The 22,910-nt window shown below is 40.3% G+C and overlaps 1 protein-coding gene across 1 annotated transcript in view; it reads left to right on the plus strand.

Annotated features, from left to right (window-relative positions):
- trpm8 (transient receptor potential cation channel subfamily M member 8) overlaps positions 1-22,910 on the plus strand; it is a 77,436-nt gene that overhangs the window by 51,996 nt on the left and 2,530 nt on the right. The window contains exons 17-24 of the mRNA XM_062959975.1: positions 950-1,166; positions 8,637-8,728; positions 9,469-9,610; positions 11,943-12,114; positions 15,376-15,553; positions 16,037-16,227; positions 18,936-19,035; positions 22,666-22,699. Coding sequence (XP_062816045.1) covers positions 950-1,166; positions 8,637-8,728; positions 9,469-9,610; positions 11,943-12,114; positions 15,376-15,553; positions 16,037-16,227; positions 18,936-19,035; positions 22,666-22,699 — 1,126 coding nt within the window. The remainder of the gene's footprint in view (positions 1-949; positions 1,167-8,636; positions 8,729-9,468; positions 9,611-11,942; positions 12,115-15,375; positions 15,554-16,036; positions 16,228-18,935; positions 19,036-22,665; positions 22,700-22,910) is intronic.

The raw sequence follows: 22,910 nt of genomic DNA on the forward strand, positions 1-22,910 counted from the left end.
GTTCTCTCCCTTTCTAATTTTCACGTGTTCCACAACAGTTGTTTTGCATTTAATTCATTTTTAAAGAAATAGCTGCAATAATCAGTTTGAGCATCAAATGGGAAACTCTCTGTCTCTTGCTTTTGTGTGTAGGACCATGCATCATCTTTGAGACTGTTTTACTTCAGAATAAATCAGATATCTTAAAGGTTCTGCAAGAGTCCCCCTCTCTCCCCTACTCTTGACAGACATTATTAAGACTGTATTTGTCATCCCATCACCGTGCTAGCATGATTTGCATTTCTATCACATTTCACAGTGCTTCCCCAACTGTCTTCCCCTCTTCTAACATTTATATGCTTGTCTGTCTATTGAGGTTTCACATTGTACAGCTAAAGAAGTAGATGGGAGCCCAGTGAACTTATATGTACATAAATTGGTTAGTCATAAAGCTATCTCCGAACTCCTTCCCTCTTCCTATACTGGAACAGACTAGCATGGCTATCTTTCTGAAAACTGCAGGAAATAGCAACTTTGCAATTGTTTGAAAGGAAAAAATCAAGGCCAAAAAAGGCCTAAAGGACAGGAAATTAGATGGGCTTTTAATCTACTGAATGTTTAAATTGTATCTTACAGTCTATTTATTATGCATATTATGAAAAACTAGATGGCGCTTGTGATCTCTTCCAAATCCATTATGCCACTATGCTGCTTTTGGCTCATGTTCAGTTAATGATCAACAATAATCCCAATGTCCTTTTCACATGTAGTACTGCTGAACCATGAATCCCCTCCACCCATCTTAAACCTATTGGATTCAAAATAATGCAGTAATGGAATTGTGTGGATTAAATTACTTTTATTTTATAGTATGAATTGTGTTTTAAACACTGTCCCACGTGACATACCTGTACATTGTGTCAAGCAAACAGAGGTTGTTTGAAATCAGCTGTTTGTTTCTCTTGTGCAGGAAGAAGCCAATTGAGCGGAGCAAAAAACTGTTGTTCTACTATGCCTGGTTCTTCACATCACCCTTTGTTGTCTTCTCTTGGACAGTCATCTTCTACATTGCCTTCCTCTTACTGTTTGCCTATGTTTTACTCATGGATTTCCAGAAGTCACCCACCATGCTGGAACTGATCCTCTATGTGCTGGTCTTCATCCTGCTTTGTGATGAAGTGAGACAAGTAGGGAGTGCTTAGAAATCAAAAGAGTTTTATTTACAGGGAAGACACTGCCTGTTGCAGAAGGAAGTGATGGTCCAGTGGCGTTGAAATCCATCCTCTTCTCCCTTACATCTTGATTCCCACATGGGTTCCACTAAACAGCCTAGAATTATATCTTGATCATTATTATTGAGGTTTTTTTGGTACATCTACATTGTAGAAATAATATAGTTTGATACTGCTTCAACGCCTATGGCTCAGTGTTCTGGAATCATGGGAGTTGTAACTTTACAAGCCTTTAGCTTTTGATGTCAAAGGGTGCTGGTGCTTACTAAACTACAGCTACCCGGGATTCCATAACAGTGAATCATGTCAGTTAAAGTGGTGTCAAAATGCATTAATGTAGATCATTGGTTCTGAATCTGGGGTCCCCAGATGTTTTTGGCCTACAACTCCTAAAAATCCCAGCCAGTTTACCAGCTGTTAGGATTGTGTTGTCGAAGGCTCTGGAACATGGCCATACAGCCCAGAAAACATGCAACAACGCTGTTAGGATTTCTGGGAGTTGAAAGCCAAAAACATCCTGGGGACCCCAGGATGTAGATGAACCCTTTGTTAGCTACATTAGTATCATTAGTATGACTGCTTTCATGGTGTGTTAGCATATGAAGCTATGCATGGTTTGTAGCCAAGTTCAGAGCTATCTTAGCCATTAGTAGAGTCAGTGTATCCATAATGCTCAACCAAAGCATTAATGTGAAGCCCAGCAAGAATTCATGTTTGAAAGAACTGATCTAAAAGAGAGCAAACTTGATTTCCCCATAGTCAGAACCGGCCCTAGGTATTTTTCAAGTGTAGGCGAACAGAATTTTGGCGCTCCCCCCCCCCCCCCCAAACCAATCACTGAAAAATAAAAGCGTTGGATAAGTGAAAATGTTTGATAATAAGGAGGGATTAAGGAAAAGCCTATTAAACATCAAATTACATTAAGATTTTACAAATTAAGCACTAAAACATCATGTTTTACAACAAATCAACAGAAAAAGCAGTTCAATACCTTGCGGAGGCAGGCCGCAGAAGACAGGAGTTGCCTCGATGGCGCCCCCAACAAGATGGTGCCACAGGCAACTGCCTAGTTGGCCTGATGGTTGAACCGCCTCTGCCCATAGTCTGATTGCAACCTTTACCTATGTATAAGAGATCCAAGATCTTTTCACACTACACAGTGATAATAATGGTATGACTGAAGCCTGTGAAATCTTGGGATTGGTAGCTGCAGGCGGGAACTCTAGAAAGAGGAGAAAACCACAGCAGTTAAAATACAATTGTAATTCTCCTGTGAAAAGTCCCAGGTCTGTTAATCACAATTAAGCCGACAGGTCTGTTAAATTTGCAAATCCTCCATGTGTAATATTTTGAAAAAGGCAAAAATCTGCAATGACAGGGAGCATAAGTTCAGTGGAATGAGCCCTTTCAGTTAAATATACTCTTGAAGTCTAGGCAGCTTCAAGGCAGGCTTTTATCCCATAAATGCCCTGCCTTAAATACAGAACTGGGGAATGGATGGATGTGATGCCCAGATGTCTCCATCTGTCATTGCTTATGTTCCTGGGTATCAATTATATTATTTTTTTGGCTAGGGAAAAAACAAAACACAAAACACAGTGTGTTCTCATTGGCAGTAAAATGATTCTCAAGCTGAACCATCTTAAATTAGGAGAAAGAATCTGAAACTTTTAGCATGCAATTTGTGCAATTCTTCAGTCCAGCCAGGCAAAGCCGAAGGAAATTAGGGGACCCAGGTGCTCCTAGATGCATCTTGCATTGCAAAACAAGTGTTGTAGAATGCTAAACAAAAAGTCTATACTGCTTATGAAGCATTGCAATAATGTAGCTCTTGTGATGGTAATGTAAATAATGACCTGAAGGTTCATTAAAAACCTAGTCCTGCAGTGGGTCAAAGCTTGTGTTCTGGTCAGAATTTTGTATTCAAGTCTACATTCACATAGATATGTTCACCATAGCAGAGGATATTTTTTAAAAAATGTATACTTACTACTGAGTCAATGAACAAAATCAGAGGCCCAAGACCTAGCTTCAATATAGCTGGTTTGTGAAATAGTTGTCTGATTACTCCACTGCACAGCCAAATGAGTTTTCAGTGCATTATGAGGCAACTATTTTCCATGCTTTTGTTTATGGATTAGAAATGTGTCTGGTCAGCCGACGGAGCATTCAGAAAATGCTTAACCGCAAGGCTGATGTAATGTTCTAGACTGTCTGAGCTGTCTTTCAGCCAGATGAGAAGGTCTTAAGTAGTAACAAAGAGTAAACACTGTCAGAAAAAATGGAAATACATCTGCTTGTAGACCTTTATAAGGAAGTAAAAATGCATGTGTCGTCCATAGTCCTAGAATGGGGAATGTGGCTTGAACTTTTTCTCATAAACCTGAAGTGTTGTTGTTGTTGTTTTGTTTTTGTTTTTTTAAAATATTCCGGTTACAAACCAGATCTCCAGATCTTAATGGTTTAAGTTAATGAAACATTTTCAGATATGTTGTTCCCCAATCGCATGCCTCTTTGCCAGGTCCATAATATAGCCCTCTTAAAATAACTCATTCATTGTGAAAATGATTTAGTCATTAAATAATTTGTGTGATTGTTGTGTGCCTTCCAGAATTTCCAACTTACTGCAACTCTAAGGTGAGCCTATCATGCCGAGATTTGTTTAGAAGGGGGTTGCTGTTGTCGTCTTCTGAGGCTGACAGACTACGACTTGCCCAAGGTCATCCAGAAGATTTTCATGTCTAAGCAGAGATTCAAACATTGGTCTAAAGGACTGTAGTCCAATATTTAAATAACAACATGATGTTAGCTGTAATCTCTTATTAAAGACTCTGCTATGATGTATTTTAGTTTATCCATCTGCTATTAATAGAAAACAGGAATAGTTTGCATCTGAGCAAACTACTAGGAGACTGCTAAGACTGGGCATGTAAAATAAGCACCTATAAGAAACCAAACTCTAATTTTCTAAAGTGGTAAGAGTAAGAGTGGTTAAGTGGTACTGTAACATATAAAGGTGAATCTACGCCAGGGGTCCCCAAACTAAGGCCCGGGGGCCGGATGCGGCCCATCGAAGCCATTTATCCGGCCCCCACAAGGGCAGAAGGGGTTTGGGCTAAATGACCCAAGGGTCTCTTCTTTTCTTAAAGCTATTATTATTATTATTATTATTATTATTATTATTATTATTATTATTATTATTAGAAACACAACAAGATGAGTCCACAGCAGACACTCTGCTGGTTGTTGTATTGAATCATACGTCGGACACTTCCCAAGTATCTAGGACTGTGTGATGTATCGGCAAATAATGCGTGCAGATTCCAGTAAGGTGGCCTTCTGTAGCTGGCAGATGATAATTTTGTTAGCGCCGATTGTGTTTAAGTGCAGGCCAAGGTCTTTAGGCACTGCACCCAGTGTGCCGATCACCACTGGGACCACCTTGACTGGCTTGTGCCAGAGTCTTTGTAATTCAATCTTTAAATCCTCATATCGTGTCAGCTTTTCCAGTTGTTTCTCCTCAATCCTTCTGTCACCTGGGATTGCAACATCGACAATCCATACTTTGTTTTTTGACACAATTGTGAGGTCAGGAGTATTGTGTTCCAAAACCCTGTATTATTATTATTATTATTATTATTATTATTATTATTATTATTATTAACATTGAGGCTGGGTGGCCATCTGTCAGGGGTGCTGTGCTTGTGCTTTCAGTGCATAAAGGCAGAAGGGGGTTGGACTAAATGGCCCAAGTAGTCTCTTCCAACCCTCTTTATTATTGTTGTTGTTGTTGTTAATTATTATTGCTCGGTGGCCAACTATAGTCCGGCCCTCCAACGGTCCGAAGGATCGTGAACTGGCCCCCTGTTTAAAAAATTTGGGGACCTCTGATCTACGCTGTAGAATTAGTGCAGCTTCAACTACCATGGCTCAATGCTATAGAATATTGGAAATTGTAGTTTGGTGAGGTGCCAGCCCTCTTTAACAGAGAAAGCCAAAGACCTTGTAAAATGACAACTCTCAGGATCCCGTAGTATTGAGTCATCACAGTTGAAATGATGTCAAACTGCATTAATTCTAGGTGCAGATGCATCCTGGGGAAGTGTGATGAAAACAAACTGTAATTGTTCCCATCTGCCAGAAGATGTCACTGCTTCGCTATTAAACTTACTGAGAAACATTATTGAGTAGGTTCATATGTTGTAAATTACTACTCCAATAGATTTGAGTTTGTATGTACCTCTATCTGATAGACTATGCCCACTTTCACAAGACACATATACTGCCCGCACCATTATGATCCCACTTCAACTGTCGCGGTTGCATCCTATGAGATCTTGAGGTTTGTATAGTTTGGATACAGGCACTACTGGAGATTTTTTGGATTAGGATTTCAAAGACCATCCTCCCTCAAATGTAAGTCCTAGAATCCCATAGGATGTTGCCATGGCAGTGAATGTGGGATCTATACTTCTGTAGTGTGTAACAGCTCCAATTTACTGTTTCCATACTTTTAACTTGCCATGAGCACATTGACATTCTACTTGCATTGGAAATCTACTAATATTTGTAATGTTGGTATCTAATGTGATTGCCATCCACAAAGTTATGCTATATTCTGGAGAAACAATTCACTTAGCAGGAGGATACATTCACACAAAGGGTTTGCAAATTACTCTTTCTGTGAAAATGCTTCATACTGCTGCACTGGGGAAAAATAAACAAATGTGGTGAATTAAGGTTCAAGGATAACTGAGCATTTTGGCTCATTTGTCAGTGTGTGTGTCTGTATAGGGGAAATATACTCTGAAGATTTTGGGAAGTGGAGGAAAAAAATAGGTATTGGGTGATGTTGTTACCTTAGGCCTGTTAGCTGGCCTGTTTTCCCTGTTCCTGTTCAAAAAATATTTAAAGTTTTCCATAGTTTCCTCTTTCACTGTGCGTGAATGCTCCAGAAAGTGCAAGAGAGCTGTGATACGCTTTCCCATGTGCAAAATGGCAAAGACTTGGGCACTGATGGTGAAGTAGGTCTGAAAAGAAATAGTGAACTGTGACTTAAAAAAAACAAACAAAAATGTAAGATCGAGGGACAAGGGGAACATGACACTTTGTAAACTTAACTAAAGTAATGTTAGCATTCCACTTTAGTTATTTCAGAATAATTCCACTCTCCATTCTTCCCATTATGATTCAGAAAGTTATTCTCCAGAAATCTGCAAAAACAGGGAGAGAATTTCCTCTCCTTTCCCCTTATGTAGGGTGAATTCTGGAGAACAGTGCTAAAAATAAAAAATACTGTTCAGCTAAGAAACGCATCATTCTGAAGGAAAGCACATCTAATGTAAAAAGAGTCAATGTGACGTAGTGTTTTGATTGTTGTGCTGGGACTCTGGAGACCATGGAAAGGCTCTGAGTGACTTGGGGCAAATCAAACTCTCTCAGCAAAGGGAATCCCCTCCTGAACAAATCTTATGAGAAGTTCTCCTTAGGGTCCCTATAAGTCGGAAATGTCTTAAAGGTACACAAAAGTAACTCCATCATGACCTAAGGACCATTCACACTACAGAATTAGAGCACTATGGTTTCACTTTAACTGCCATGGCAACATCCTGTGTAATGTTCCTGGAATTGTTCATTAAGGGCAGCTGGAGAATTCTCCACTGAGGTCTCTGAACAAACTATATAAACCCCAAGAAGCCCCTGCAGAAGGCGGTCATGGCAGTTAAAGCCAAATCATAGCTCTTTGATTTCTGTAGTGTGACAGAAATCTGTCATTGCAAAGACAATACACATAGGGCACAACATTGGGATATATAGGAAAATGATAATTGGTTGAGTAATGGAAAGCATCTTAATTAGTTTTTCCCATTGTTTTGTGTTGTTTAGAAATTATCTTTTATATTTTTTCTTCATTTGCATTCTCCTAGAACAGAATGGAAAAATGCTTAGTATGTTTTTTAGTATTCAAAATAAATCTGAACTAACTAAGATAATGTTTCTAATTAGACAATCACAACTTCCAGTATGACTATGGTTGCAATCCTATGCCACATACAACAACTGAATCCTTCATAATTGTGGGGCTTGCATTGCAGCTGTCCAATCAGATACATAGTTACTCAAATATAGGTTTGTATTCAGTGCAGGTTCTTCTTTTGAGTGGTTTTAAAGGTGTCATCTTTTGATCACTTACTTGGTAGAAAGCTGTGCTTTGAGTATGATGAGATTTGCTTGAGACTTACCGTCAAGATTTACCATCAAGGTGACCGTGACCCATGACAGTTCTATAAAGGGGAGACCTTCAATAGTCCTAGTGATGAGCTGCCCTGCTCAGGTCCTTCAAACTTTGGGCTGTGGCTTCTTTCACTTAATCCATCTATAATGCAGTCTTTCCCATCACCTTTTCCAGTAAGGTATGCCATCTCATATACTCAAAGTATGATAGCCTCAGTTGGTTATCTTGGTTTTTAGTGAGAGCTCATTTACTCTTAGATCCATTGGTTTTTATCTAAATGAGCAAGATGCATTTTGCATAAACCTTTGTGTGCCATTTCATTTGTCTGTTAAGAGCTTCATTTCCCAACCAGCTGTCTTCAAGAAGACAATGAAAGTATCTGTGGATTTCATCCCACAACAGGTAGAATCGTCTTCTTTGCATGGCATTTCATGGGGTTCCATCTTTAAAGAAGATGAAGACTTTATTCTCCCCATCATATTTGATCACCTCCTCGGCTGAACCATTTCAAGGACACCAGCACACTTTTACAAATAGGCATCCATTTTGAAATACCACTTTCAGTGGGATTTTTCTCCTTAAGTTGGTGGTTCTCAGCTTGTGGTCTCCAGATGTTTTTGGCCTTCAACTCCCAGAAATCCTAACAGCTGGTAAACTGGCTGGGATGTATTATATTAGAATCAGGACCCCAGGTTGAGAACCACTGCCTTAAGCCCACATACTAAAGGAGACAGGCACACTTTTTGAAACACTTCTTTCAATGGGACTTACACCATCTTTAAACCACTAATGGAAACAGAAGGAATGTTAGCAGAGTGCCACATTCACCTCCACACTGAATCAACACAAAGTTATTGAGCATATCCACTACTTCCCATCCCAAGGAAAAATGCCCATTTTTAAATGTTTCTATGTACAGGGAGAGGATTGGAGTCAATTTCTCCCCATCTTTGAAATCCATTTCTACACACTGCGGAGATGGAGTCCCATGAGCAAATATCTGAAGCCATCCTGTATCATTTGACCCTGAGGGTCTGTCTTTAAAGTGTGTAGAATTAGGCAGAAACAGAAGAAAACGTCTATATGATGAGGTCCCATGATCAAGTTTCCATTATGAGAGTGGGTTTGTGGTACTAGTGATACACGACCTTCTTCTGTTTGGTGACAGTTTTTTTTTCTTTTTTCATTAGTGGTATATGAATGGTAGTAAATACTTCTCAGACATGTGGAATGTCATGGACAGCCTTGGAATTTTTTACTTCTTGGCAGGAATAATATTCAGGTGAGTTTCAACAGAACACTGACACTATGCTGAGTTTGATGCTTTGAGCTCAATGGGAGCAGACCAGTAGACAGAGCTCTTTCCCTTGTATGGGGTTAGGACAGTGGTTCTCAACCTAGGGTCAGCAGATGCTTTTGGCTTTCAACTCCCAGAAATCCTAACAGCTGGTCAAACTGGCTGGGATTTTTCGGAGTTATAGACCAAAAACATCTGGGGACCCCAGGTTGAGAACCACTGGGTTAGGAGTTCAGAACACTCACAAAAGTAGAAAAACTGGATAAACACATTTCTTTGCCTGAGAGAACAGCTCTTTAGAAATCTCTGTGTTTTCTAGGACAACTCTGAGGTTAACAGCCACTGGAACCTAGGAAAACCCAAAGAAGTGTTTTCTCTAGGAAACTCAAGGCCATCCAGTTTGACTTTATGATCAACCTCTGGTGGACATTGATCATAACATGACACTGAAAACCCTTGAGTTTCTTAGCAACAACATATTCATGATATCTGTGAATAATCAAATCCACAAATGTCAAAACTTCAAATGTGGAAGGCAAACTGTATGTTGTAATGGACTGAATGGTGTTTGATGGGATCAAATTGGAGTTACTTCATTCAAACTCTTGGAGGCATGGGGTTCAATCTGAGTGAAAGGAAACAATTTATATGTGTTTATTGATTATACGTACATATTTCTTACAATACCCATTTTCAAAATAGTGTATTTCTGTCTCTCTGCACAGGCTCCACTCTTCAAATGAAACCTCTTGGTATTCTGGCAGAGTAATTTTCTGTCTTGATTACATTATTTTTACTCTCAGGCTGATCCATATTTTCACAGTAAGCAGGAACCTTGGCCCCAAAATTATCATGCTTCAGAGGATGGTAAGATACACAGCTGTTTCAGAATGAAATGTTATGGGAAATTGTTGTGGTGTTTCAAACTTTAGAATCTTTGAAGCCTCTCTGTGTTAATTCAAAAAATATCAAGGACTAAGAACGAAATGCTGTATGGAAACTGCTACAGTTTTCCTGCGTGGGTTGGTTTTGAATTCATTACCTCAGGGCAGAAATTGTTCAGTGCCTACCAGTCGGATGGCATCAAGTGACACATGTATGTGTCAACGCAGCCTACATCCTTGCATCTCTGTCATTGGATGGTGTTCACTGATAAGCTATTTTCTAACCCTTTGCATTCTAGCCAAATCCTTTTCTCCCTAACAGCTGTCAAGCCCTGGGAGTGGTTGCTTCTGCTGCTACATATTACTGTGTGTATGGTGGGTGTAGGAAGGCAATTCAGATAAGAATAATGCAGATGTTTTGGGAATGCACCCTCATTTCTTTTCCTCTCTTAGTTGAGGCCAGCCACTTCTTCCTCATATAAGTTGTCCTCCTGATCTCCTGGTAAGCAATATAGTGGTCCTTCCAGTATTTGACAGCTGCTGAGTTAGAGGAAAACACTGAACTGCATGGATGTTACACATCTAATAAATGTTGGAGCTCTGCAATTGTGACATTTATTTGCTGTACTTACACAAAGGGTGAATCTGTGCTGCAGAATGAATGCAGTGTGATACCACTTCAATTGCCATGGCTCAATGCCATGGAAGCATGAGGGGTTGTAGATTTATAAGCTCTTTAGCCTTCTCTACCAAGCAGTGCTGATGCCTCACCAAACTACAGACCCTGGGACACCATGGCAATTAAAGTGGTGTCACATTGCATTCATTCTGCAGTTTAGAGACAGAATAACATTTCAAGTATACTTCCTTGAGCTTCAGACCTGGGGTGCATCTACAGTGTAGAATGAATGCACTTAGCTACCTACCACTTTAACTGCTATGGCTCAATTCTATGGAATCATGGCATTTGTAGTTTGGTGAGGTACCAGTATTAGTTGGCAGAGAAGACCTTGTAAAACTACAACTCCAACGATTTCATAGCATCGAGCATGGATGCTACAGTGGTGTCAAACTGCCTTAATATTGCAGTGTAGATGCAGCCAAAGACAAACATACCCTAAAGGCACCAGGTCCCATTTGATCTTAGAAGCTAAGCAGGGTCAACTCTGGTTAGTACTTGGATGGGAGACTGTCAACAAATATCAGGTGCTGTAAGCTCTGTTTCAGAGGAAGAAATTGGTAAAACCACCTCTGAGTATCCTGAGTAAACGCTATGAAATTCATAGTGTCATGACTGCAAGCACACACTTACTGGTGTAGGCACACACAAGAAACTGTATGGTGAGAGCAGTGTTGCAGCACAGCTAATCTCTAGAGACAAAATCCTGAAAATAAAGTTATTTCAAATGTAGATGAAAAAAGACCAATACTGTAACAAAAAGGAAAGAAATAATTTGCTAAGATTATTGTGTCCACTTTCCCCTGGAAATGAAGATCTGATACATTTTAAAGTACCAAGGAGGAGGATGTTAACAGTTATACTATGATTGTACTGTATGTAACCCTGCAATTTTCCAACTATTGTTGGACTGCAGTTCCCAGAAGCTCTAGGCAACTTATGCAGTAGCAGGGGATTAAGGGAGCTGCAATACAATAATAGCCGGAGGACAGCAGGATTCCCATCTATTGTCTGTTTACTTTGAAAAGTGATCATTGGTATTGACTTAGAATTTTTTCAGAGCCTGCTGAACTGGTACAGCTTTTATACATTACATAAGATCCCCTTTTAGAGTTCTTCTTTGAGTGTGCTCCTATAGACCAAGATCCTACATGCAGGCATAAACCCATATGCTAGAGCTATGTTTCTCCAACTATGCTCCTCCAGGTATTTTTGACTTCAGCTCCCAGAAATCCCAGCCATCTTACCAGCTGTTAAGAACTGTGCAAGCTGAAATCCCAGACACCTGGAGGAGCACAGATAAGAAACCCTGTGCGAGAGGAAGAAGTGCCAAGGGGAAACAGAGTGTATGCAATGCAATGATTTTGGTGGGGTTAAGCCATCAAAACCATGCCTAGCTGAAGGTTTGTCTGTCCTGCTTGGGAGTTGGCCAATCATTCTCTCATATTTTGTTGCTATATGTTGGTGTTGGTACATCTTGAGTCATCAACAGTATTTCACTCATAGCATTCATGTATTTGTCTGTTGTTGGAGACTTAGGATGAGAACTCATCCTCTTGCCCTTCAGCTTACTTTGAATAATTTAGTAGATTTTGTGCAGTACCCTAATGGCTGTTCCCAATGTTCCCCTCTACAGCTGATAGATGTCTTCTTCTTCCTCTTCCTCTTTGCGGTGTGGATGGTGGCCTTCGGTGTTGCCAGGCAGGGGATATTGCGGAAGAATGAACAGCGCTGGGAATGGATTTTCCGATCAGTCATCTATGAGCCTTACCTTGCCATGTTTGGTCACTATCCGACTGACATTGATGGTATCCATTTTGATTTGCAAATCCCTAGGAGCAATGATGCAATTTAGTTGCCTCACACTGGTTATTGTGAACTGGTTGCTGAAACAGTTAAAACACATGGAAGCTGCTGAGGTTGGAAGAGGGGCCAGAAACAGTGAAGGGGAGGGAGGGGGGGAGGAGAAGGAAGAGACTGGAGTGGAAAAGGACGATGTAGAACGGGCATGGGCAAACTTTGGCCTTCCAGGTGTTTTGGACTTCAACTTCCAGAAATCCCAGCCAGCTTACCAACTGTTAGGAATTGTGGGAGTTGAAACACCTACAGGGCCAAAGTTTGCCCATGCCTGATGTAGAGGATGTAGATGTAGAGATTGTAGGAGAGGGAAGAACTAGAGTAACTGGAGCCGTGGGGGAGAGCTGAGGAAATGGATGTACTGAGTGTCCTAGTGTTTGTTGTGGGCTCTCAAGCAACTGGAGGAAATCTCAGCTGGGAGACAGCAAATGTTTCCAGGAGACGGAAGACTGGCAGGACACATCTATCCATATAGGCAGAATACTAGTCAGAAACAGTAATAATTTTGAATGACACCACTGCTTAAGAACTCTGTGTTTGTGTTTAGGGATGGAAAGAATATTTGCTTTAATTTATTTCTTGGCTTGCTAATAGTGAGGAAACCCAGCTGCAAAGAGTAATAGAACAGCAAGGTATCTATATAGTTTTCTTCCAATATTGAAACTGTCAGAGATCCAAGCGGATCGGTTTCAGCTGACCCCTGGTTTAACCTGCAGCATACAAAACAAATGTTTCTGGGGCATGCACAAATTCAGCCAGACTGCTTCCTCTGCATCTTATCTGCTTGCCATTGCAAAAGTCTATCTATCTCTCTGCTGCTGCTGCTTTTAATTAAACACTCTGTAACAGTCTTTTTCTATCAAGCGACCTTGATGGCAAGTTTTATTTCTTGTTCTACTACTTGGTTTAAAAACTATATACAAACAATACTTACAGCACAAATAATTAGAGATGAGAGACGAGAGAGAGACAGAAGATACACAGCTTCTGGGTTAAATACCCATTGGCTTGACCCTCCTTAGGGTCCAGCCCAGAAAATTACCTCTAGGCTTGTCACTATACATGGCCAGACATGTCGTTCTTGGTCCAGCCTCCACAATAAACAGGCCTGTCCAGCTGACAGATGTCTGGAGGAATGATTTTTTCTGCACATGGCTTAACCACCATATATGAACAGAAAAACCCCCAAGTATTCTGGAGAATGTTTCTGTGCAGAGAAAAACAGGACCTTTGTTCACAAAAGACAGTTTCAGTGTAGAAAATATGTTTCATGCAGAGGAAACAGTGCTTTCTACACAAATAATGTATTTTTCCAGATGATGTTTGTATTATTCCCTTTTTTTCTCGAGCCTTTTCCAGGGCACATTAGGCTCTGAGAGTAGCAAGGCTTTCAAAGCCTCTCCCAAAGTTAACAGGACCTCCTACTCTTTCCGTTGTAGTTCCTGAGTTGGAAGCTGGATTAAGCAATAGGATGGGTTTTGGAAAGGACTGGAAATCAAAGGAAACAGTAGGATGTAGGAGTAAGGATGTCGCTTATGGCATTCTTTTGTCCTTCCTGACTTTTTGGAGGCTTTGGAGCTCCAGTAATTACTAGCAGGCCCTAGTAACCATACATAATATCTAACATTGTAGTTGGAAGCTCAGTACCTCTGTGATGCTCCATAGGGCTGGAGCAACTACATGGTTGCTGAAACTGAGCGCTGTCCAATCCAAAGTTCCTCCTCCACTTTTCCTGGTTTAGTATTCACCATTCTGAATCAAAGCTTTAAACAGGTCACTAAAAGGTCTCTTCAGTTGTTTTTAATGAGGGAGATATTGACTTCAGTGTTGATTTCATTGAACAACCAGAAAGAGAACAGGAAGACGGAATTGAGTGCAGCTTTTTGAAAGGAAATTGAGGAAATGTTGAGGAAAGCCTAATTGCTGCTCTTTACTCCTGAAAAGAAGAACTACTTTTTCTTCATTGTTAAATTGTTAAGGCAGCCTCAACAACTATTTCTTGATTTTTTAAAAAGTATTTTAAGTGCACACCTGCAAAACTCTATTAATCCTAAATTTGGTACTGTGCAGCTTTTTTGTGTGTGTCAGGAGTGACTTGAGAAACTGCAAGTTGCTTCTGGTGTGAGAGAATTGGCCATCTGCAAAGATGTTGCCCAGGGGATGCCCAGATGTTTGATGTTTTTAGCATCCTTGTAAAGGCTTCACTCATGTCCCTGCATGGAGCTGGAGCTGACAGAGGGAGCTCATCCACACTCTCCCTGGGTTGGATTCGAACCAGCAACCTTCAGGTCAGCAATCCAACCTTCAAGTCAGCAGTCTACCGGCACAAGGCTGCATTCTGTGCAGCTGTAGAGCTTTGTCAGTTGCCCCACCTTCCTGCTTTCCTCGTTGCTGAAACTATTGAAATTTTCTCTAGATGGAATCTTTATTAGTGCGCCAGCCAATAAACAAGCTACTGTGGTTGTTAATATCTCTGCTCAAATTACACATCAAACACAAAACAATTATGAGGGCAAGGGGTGGAGGAGCACACAATGTATCCACTTGCAGTTGGCTAGCCTTGGCCACATCAAAATCAAAAACAGAATGGAGCAGTAGAAGTAGTGCACCAGCCAATAAACAGAGGTTACCTTTCAATCTCTGTTGCTGTTGCCCTCTGTCATTCTCTCACTCTTCTTCTTTGATATTCTCTGCCAGTAAGCAATCTTTGCAAAAAAGAAAAACCCAAAAAAACAAAACTACATTTCCATGACATCATTCAGAAAATAGAGGACTAATCTCTATGTCCTCTTGCATGTCCAAACCAATTCCTGCTCTGGAGAATGTGAAAGATTGGAAGAAAGATTGCTGGATCCGTTCTGCGGAGTGTGGGGTATTTCACACAAAGAATGAGGTGTCACAATGGCTTGGAGGAAGGGTGTAAGACTCTTGTACAGACTGAACTCAGCAGATATTGTTGAAGACAAAGTATGATATAGAATTGTTGTTGCATTGCCAGTGATTCTAAAGAAGGGATTGGTGATGTGATGTCTTCCATATGTTTTGGACTATAAAGCCTCAGGTAACATGGCCAAAGTCTTTCGGAAGTTGTAGTTCAAATCATCTGGACCCTAAGTCATAATTCTCTGGATTCTCAGACAAAACATCAATGCAAAGTAACTGCTAAAATATGCTGATACATCTCAGTGTTTCATCCCCTTCCTTTATGACAGGTACTACATATGATTTTGATCACTGCACATCTGTAGGAAATGAATCCAAGCCTTTGTGTGTAGAGGTGGATTCCAACAACATCCCTCGATTCCCAGAGTGGATCACCATTCCACTAGTGTGCATCTACATGCTCTCGACCAATATCCTCCTGGTTAACTTACTAATCGCCATGTTTGGGTATGTATTAGATTGCTTTGTCTCTAAGGTGTGTGTTAGTTTTGCTATCTCCTCAGTTCACAAACCAGGGAATATATGGAAGATTTCAGATCACATCACCATAGAATCATAGAGTTGGAAGTTACTCCAAGTACCATCTAGTCCAGACTCTGCAGTTCCATCCTTAGAGAGGCCAGGATGTTCTTGCTCTTTTTCCACCACCAAGTTAAAACTTATTTACTTTTAGTAACTGACTGGCATGAGCTTGTAAAGATGTGCTGTGATTTTTTATGTGTATGCATAGTCTTTTAATGTTTTATTGTCTTTAAAATAAAGTTTATATTTGTACATGTATGGACATTTTAATTTTTAATTTGTATTATTTTTAAATACATCGTAAAGTTGCTTTATTCACGTTATTGGAAGAAAGGGGATAGAAATGAAAATAAATAAAACAACTAGAACAACAAATCTAAATACCTTATTTATTCACCTGTCTGGCAGCTATACAGTTGGATCAGTTCAAGAGAACAATGACCAAGTGTGGAAATTCCAGCGCTACTTTTTGGTTCAGGAATACTGCAGCCGATTGACTATACCTTTCCCCTTTGTCATCTTTGCCTATATCTACATGGTCATGAGAAAGTTTTTAAAATGCTGCTGCAAAAATGAAGCAAAACAACCATCCATTTGCTGTAAGTTGCACAGTGTTTTCTCCTAAAGACACTGTTTCACAGTGTTTTCTCCGTCATTCCTTCGTACCCCTGTTTACCTTGCTTATACCTAACTTTAAGATAGCTACAGAAAAATGTAGTTTTGGGCTGCAACTCTTAGCATGTCTGTAGGATTTTGGAAGCTGTAGTCCAAAAAAATGTAAGTTTTCCAAGACATGTAAAAGATTACACCACAATCAGGCTAGTTCTTGAATGGCTGTGTATGTTGTGTTTGCAGAACAGTGGAGTTTTGTTTGTAAGTTGCATGCTAATGAAGTGTTTCTTTCATATTTGCCATTATGTTCAAATAAGCTTGATTTCACATTTGGGGAGTGGGGAGCAGTTTGTACACAGTCACAATTATTTGGAAGGAAGAGATGTGGGAGAACTATCATATTTTTTCAACTGTAAGACGCCATCGATTGTAAGATGCACTGTAATTTCATTTCCACCACCAAGAAAAATGCATAAGATATGCAGTTCTAAGATGCACCCCATTTTAGAGATGTTTATATAGGACAAAGGTGTGTCTTAGAATTGAAAAAATACAGTACTTGACTACAAAGCCTTGCTCTATAAGAAATGCTGAGAAGGGTTCAGCATCATTTTTTATGCTTAGAGTTACCCAGTCACAACAGTCTAGCAAACTGGATATTTTCTTTAATATTGGGATATTTTGTATTTTCTGTACTTTCTAGTCTTGCTCACTTTGATGGGTTTAGGTTTTAGCTCTCTATAGGACTAGCACAAGACATTGAATGAGGGCAAAAAGTGGCCCTGCTGAATTGGAAAAGAACTGTGGAAGCCAAGTTGGGTGGCCTTACTTACTTACTGCAGCAGAGGCTACGGAATTGCATCTTTTGCAATACCTGAGACAGCAAATTAGTGTATAGGGTACAAGACACAGCACTGAACCCCAACCGAAGAGAATAAGCAGGACCCATCTCTGCTACCTTCTCTGAAAAATTTACTTCACTCTGCCAAGATTGGAAAGAGTTAATTTTTAAAGAAATTCAGCTCTCGGAATCCTTCAGCAAGCATGTTGACTGGGGGATCCTGGGAACCATAGTCTGAAAAAATAGCTTTCCCAAGTGATGCTTCTGCTTTCTGAAAAAGAGAATGGAATTCTAATTTAGAGACCTCATGTCTCTTATATTGCTTCATAGCAAGTCAGAGTGGGGGCCTTTCTACACATGCAGTAAAACCCGGAAGTAACCGGGATACAAAGAGGGTGGGTTTGGGGAAAGTGCGGGTGGAATTGGGTTAACTGCTGAAAAGCATGTGTCTAAAAGATGTGCTTAAAACCCAGTTCCGCCCCCAAAATGGGCATCTTCACTTGACTGTATATCCCTGCAGTCATGAAAAACATGTGACTTCCTTCCCATCCCCTGGTGTGAACTGTTCCAGCACACGTGTTTTAAAAGCCCAAAATAGCTGATCAGGCTGTCAAAAAATAGAGCTACGGACACATAGGTGACTAAAGCAGTGGTTCTCAACCTGTGGGTTACCAGGTGTTTTGGCCTACAACTCCCAGAAATCCCAGTCAGTTTGCTAGCTATTAGGATTTCTGGGATTTGAAGGCCAAAACATTTGGGAACCCACAGGTTGAAAACTATTGGGTTAAAGGGAAGCAAAATTAGAAAGCACTTAGAACTCTCTGCAACTATTCCTTTCTTTCTTATAATATTAAACAGCTTGAATTAACAGTTGGGTAAACAGAGAGATGAGAAATCTGCTTGTGTTTACTTATGTGTGCATATGAGGTCCAGCGCATTTTGGAGAGAATTTCTTTTTTTTAAAAAACTTCTGCCGGATATCCCCCATCTGCCTTCCATGATGATCTGCTTCATTGGAAGTTGTGAGGGTGGTGGGGGACCATTTCTCAGGACTGACAGGTCTGTGTGTAGACTTGCTGTCAGATCCCGGGATTTTTTGTCCCATTTTTAAAACCCACATTTTGATGCTGTCTGGAAACACACTAGAACAGTGGTTCTCAACCAGTGGGTCCCCAGGTGTTTTGGCCTACAACTCCCAGAAATTCCAGTCAGTTTACCAGCTGTTAGGATTCCTGGGAGTTGAAGGCCAAAACATCTGGGGACCCACAGGTTGAGAACCACTGCACTAGGAAGCTGGACTGGAGGTAGGGCAACTGCAGCCTCTCTCATGGTATCATTAAAAGTTGAATTAGTTTCTTTGGGTTGCACTTGGTGACACTTAATTACTGTTTTATGTTACGTGCATATGTGTCCTCTTGCTAAATTAAAACTGAATAGATCACATGGTGCCTGACAGTTTTAAAAGCAAGATAAAATAACAACAGCTCTCAAAGTTAAGAGTAAAAGCAGCAGCAGCGATATGTTTGGAGGCATATAACATCATCCATTTTATCTTTTTCCTTGCAACTGGAACTTTGATTCAGCATGCCTACAATCATTGTGGACCTTCAAAAGCAAACTGAAAGGGAGATATATATCTCTTCAGTTTCAAATATTGGAAATTAGTTGTTGTGGCTTTCTGCACATTTCTGTGTGTAAGCACTATTTGAGATATTAGGTACTACTTCTATATAAGCATGCACTGAACTGGACTTGCAAAAGCACCCTATCTTTGACCTGAAATCCTTTTAGTTGCATTCTATTGATTTATATTTATTTTGTCAATAAATCTGCTGTGCATTTTGTATCTTGAAGGTTCAAGAAATGAAGATAATGAAACTCTGGCATGGGAAGCTGTCATGAAAGAAAATTATCTCGTCAAAATCAATACGAAAGCTAATGACTCATCAGAAGAGTATGTTATTTTTCTTTGTCTGCCCCATCCATTCAAAATGAATGCCACATATTTTATTCTCAAACCTACACTAGAAATGAAACAATGTATTATCTTCTGAGCTTAATACTCCTCAAGTCTTCAGCATTATATTGATTCACACTTTCTAAAAGGCGAGGAAAATGAGCAGTAGTAATTGTGATGTTAATAATATGTTACAACTTGTTAACTCTGATGCGAAATATGGGTCCTGTGGTTTAGAGTATGTAATCTCAAAAAAACCTCAAAAAAAAGTGGGGGGGGGGGAAAAAAGAAGCACGCTGGGCTAATTGTCAAGAAGAAGGAAGTGTATTTTATTTAAGAGCGGTAAAATAATGTGACCAAGAACAAAAAGGGAAAGGGTTTCTCTAAGGTAATGCATGTCTGTCTCATAGCAGTTACTGACTTAGCCTGTCCTCGATGAGAAATAATGCTGAGTGTCATTTACACTTTTTAATCGCTTCTTAAGAGGCCCTATTGTTGGCAGTTTCAGACCACTTATGCTTTAATAGCCTTTATTCATCATGGTCTCTGTGAAAATCACACTGATGGTACTTTCTGCACCTGTGCAGTGTGCTTCAAAAGCTTCTAGCAAGCTCTAGAAGTCTCCCAAGGAGGCATAGGATCAATGAGAGGGGCTGAGGCCTCCGTTCCTGTGATCTGCCAACATCACAGCAACTTCGGTTTCCTCAGCAGCTCTTCAAACTGTGAGATTACCCTGTTGGGTATAGAAGCCGTAGTGGAGCAATGGGTTAAATCCTTGTGCCAGCTGAACTGCTGACCTGATGGTTGCTGGTTTGAGTCGCGAGGTGGGTTGAGCTCCCATCTGTCAGCTCTAGCTTGCAGGGACATGAGAGAAGCCTCCCAGCTAACACATCTGGGTGTCCCCTGAGCAATATCTATGTAGATGGCCAGTTCTCTCACACCAGAAGCAACTTGCAGTATGTTCTTAAGTCACTTCTGACATGATGAAAAAAACTCTGCTGGGTTGTGTGTTCTCATAGTTAACTTGACTCAGACTGTATTTTGAATTATCTCCTGCCTCCCTTGTACAGACTCGGCTAGTTTCATAGAATGATAGAATAGTAGAGTTGGAAGAGACCTCATGGGCCATCCAGTCCAACCCCCTGCCACGAAGCAGGAAATCGCATTCAAAGCACCCCCGACAGATGGCCATCCAGCCTCTGTTTAAAAGCCTCCAAAGAAGGAGCCTCGACCACAGTCTTTATGGCTACTCCTAAGCTTAAAGTTTGCTCCTCCTGTGGAGGAAAGCTACAGCAGGGAGGGGGAAAGATACATTTATACTGTGTTTGGGGTAAGGGACCTCTGCTGTGCGAACACACAAGATGAGAGACAAACCAATACCCTCTCCCACTTTTCCAAAGAAGTGAGAAGCCAAGCAATTGGTTCAATGTTTACAAAGCTCAGTTGGTGCTAGACTTTTGATACTTTTGATATGTTTGAATAGTTTGAAAGACAATTTTAATTGATACATATATTTTTACAGTTTTATTATATTGTATTTTGCTGATATTGTTATTGTCTGAATCTGGCTTTGAATTATTGCTATAGTTTGTAAGCCGCACTGAGTCCACCTTTGGGATGAGAAGGAATAAGTACAGTAAATAAATAAATAAGTCTCTGAGCCTCTGGCAAACTTACCTGCAACTGTAACAGCCAGCTCCCTCCCCCTACCAAAGAAAAAGAAACCCAACCAGGCTTCCAGCCTGCAGGGCCAGAGCAGAAGGGAAAAGAAAGCTACAAAGAAAAAGAAAAAAGTAGAGCAGCTCTCCATCCCCGCAGATGCCACGCCACTCCATGTGCCGTTGATGGGAGAAGACAATCAGCAGCATCAAAAGGCCTTTTTGCCATTTTTTCCCTTTTCTTCAGCTGAGGCCTCACATGCCTCTACTCCATTGGGAAGAGGAATGCTGCCCCTCATAGGGAGGATGCTAAGGGCCTCCCTGTCTCTTCTCAGAGATTATCATTCACAGCTGAAATGACAGTCCACCAGGGCTGTAGCTACATCAACTAGCTTTTAAAGATGTGTTCCACTAGAATGGGTGTGTCCGACAGCCATTTGTTCTTCCCCCTCACCTTTGTGACACACTACAAATTGGATACTATTTACAGGAAGGATGTGGTGTTTCGTAGAACAATTCTATCTTCGATGACATGACTCCCATCATCCAAGGTGCACAGCTCACTAGTCTACCATCAGAGCGCTTTTCACAGATACCATGATGAAGAAGAAAGGGTTGCTTATTTGTAACCATGTTTCTTTGAATGGTAATCTGTGAAATTGGCACATCTCAGCCCATCCTCCCTACTTAAGTCATGTTTGGTTTTTGTCCCTGCGGATGTCGGTGGCACAAGAACTAATGCCTCAGCCCCTCCCACTGTTTATATGCCTCCAGGGGAGGGTGGGCAGGGCTGCAGCCAAAAGACTTCTTCTAGAGCTTGCTAGAAGGTTTCGAAGCACACTACGCAGGCTTGGGAAGTACCATCAGTGCAAATTTCACAGATGACCACTCGAAGAAACATGTTTACAGATAAGCAACCCTATCATCTTATACTTCTTAAGTACCATTATTTATCCAACTTGATGGGAACATCTTCTTTTAAAAATTATAGCCTTAATTTTGCTGGCTTTCATTTTAAACTTAATTCACACTCCCAGTTCTCACTTTCCTTTCCTATTCTCTAAGCAATGTCCTTACATCTCTTGTGAATAGAAGCAAAATCCAAAGGGAGTTAGTTGTTCATCAGGCAGGAGCTTGTAACTAGATAAATCTTTCGTATCTCTCCACTAAAATAGGTTTTTGGCATACCTTGTGCTGCCAATGCAGTAACCAGATGTGGTGAGTCTTCCTTCTCTGCTCTGCCATACCAGAATACCAATAACAGGAAGCTAACATTATCTCAGCCTTATAGAATGGACTCATGGGATCTGCTTGGGTTTGATTGCAAGATCCTCCATGTGTACCAAAATCCTTGGATGCTGAAGTCCCATTATAAACAGTGGAGTAGTAAAATAGAGTTCCTTTGATAAAATAGTAGTGTCAAGGTTGGGCTCTTTGTCCTCTCTTCTATATTTATATTTAACTATTTGTGTTCAGTCACTGAACACAGAAAGCCAAGGTGAAAAAGTAGAGTCCATAAGAGTATGTGTGTTTTGTCTTTGCATCACTATGGTTATAAATATCATTTTCTAATTGATTCTGTCTTAAAAATATGGAAATATTTTATTAAACTGCAAAAACTTTGTTTTTGTGGGACATTCTGCAGCACATATTACTATAGTTTTGCAATGAATATCTCAGGGAGCCTTAACCCAACACAGTTTGTGGCAGCTACAAAAATGAAGTTTGTGGAGTATAGCAACCACTTTCAAAGTAAGTACTGTACAATTAAAAAGGAATAACACTTTCAAACCAGAAATGGATTTTTTTTCAAATTTTGTTACATAGTGTAAATCATTTTGGAAGATTGAAAGGACCGTGAAGAGAATATGTATGGTATATGTAGATATCATTGAACTTCCACATAAATTATGTTTCTGGTTATGATTCTCTGATCCACTTCCTTTCTACTGTTTGCTTTTTTCCACAGAATAGCCCAGCAGTTTAGACAACTGGATATCAAGGTACTTTATTACGTGTGACTTTATTTCCCAGATACCCATAAAGATCTCAAGTATTTTCAAATGTACTTTGATGTACAAGTTATCATATTTAAGGCTTCCATTTGTATATGTAATCAGTAATTTTAACAATTTTCTTCTTTCTGTGAAAATGCTGATATTATTCTATCCAGCAAAATTCTTCTCAGAAAAAAACATTTTCTGTGCAAAAATG

This window comes from Anolis carolinensis, chromosome 1 (genome assembly GCF_035594765.1).
Source record: "Anolis carolinensis isolate JA03-04 chromosome 1, rAnoCar3.1.pri, whole genome shotgun sequence".
In the NCBI taxonomy this organism is placed as follows: Eukaryota; Metazoa; Chordata; class Lepidosauria; order Squamata; family Dactyloidae; genus Anolis; species Anolis carolinensis.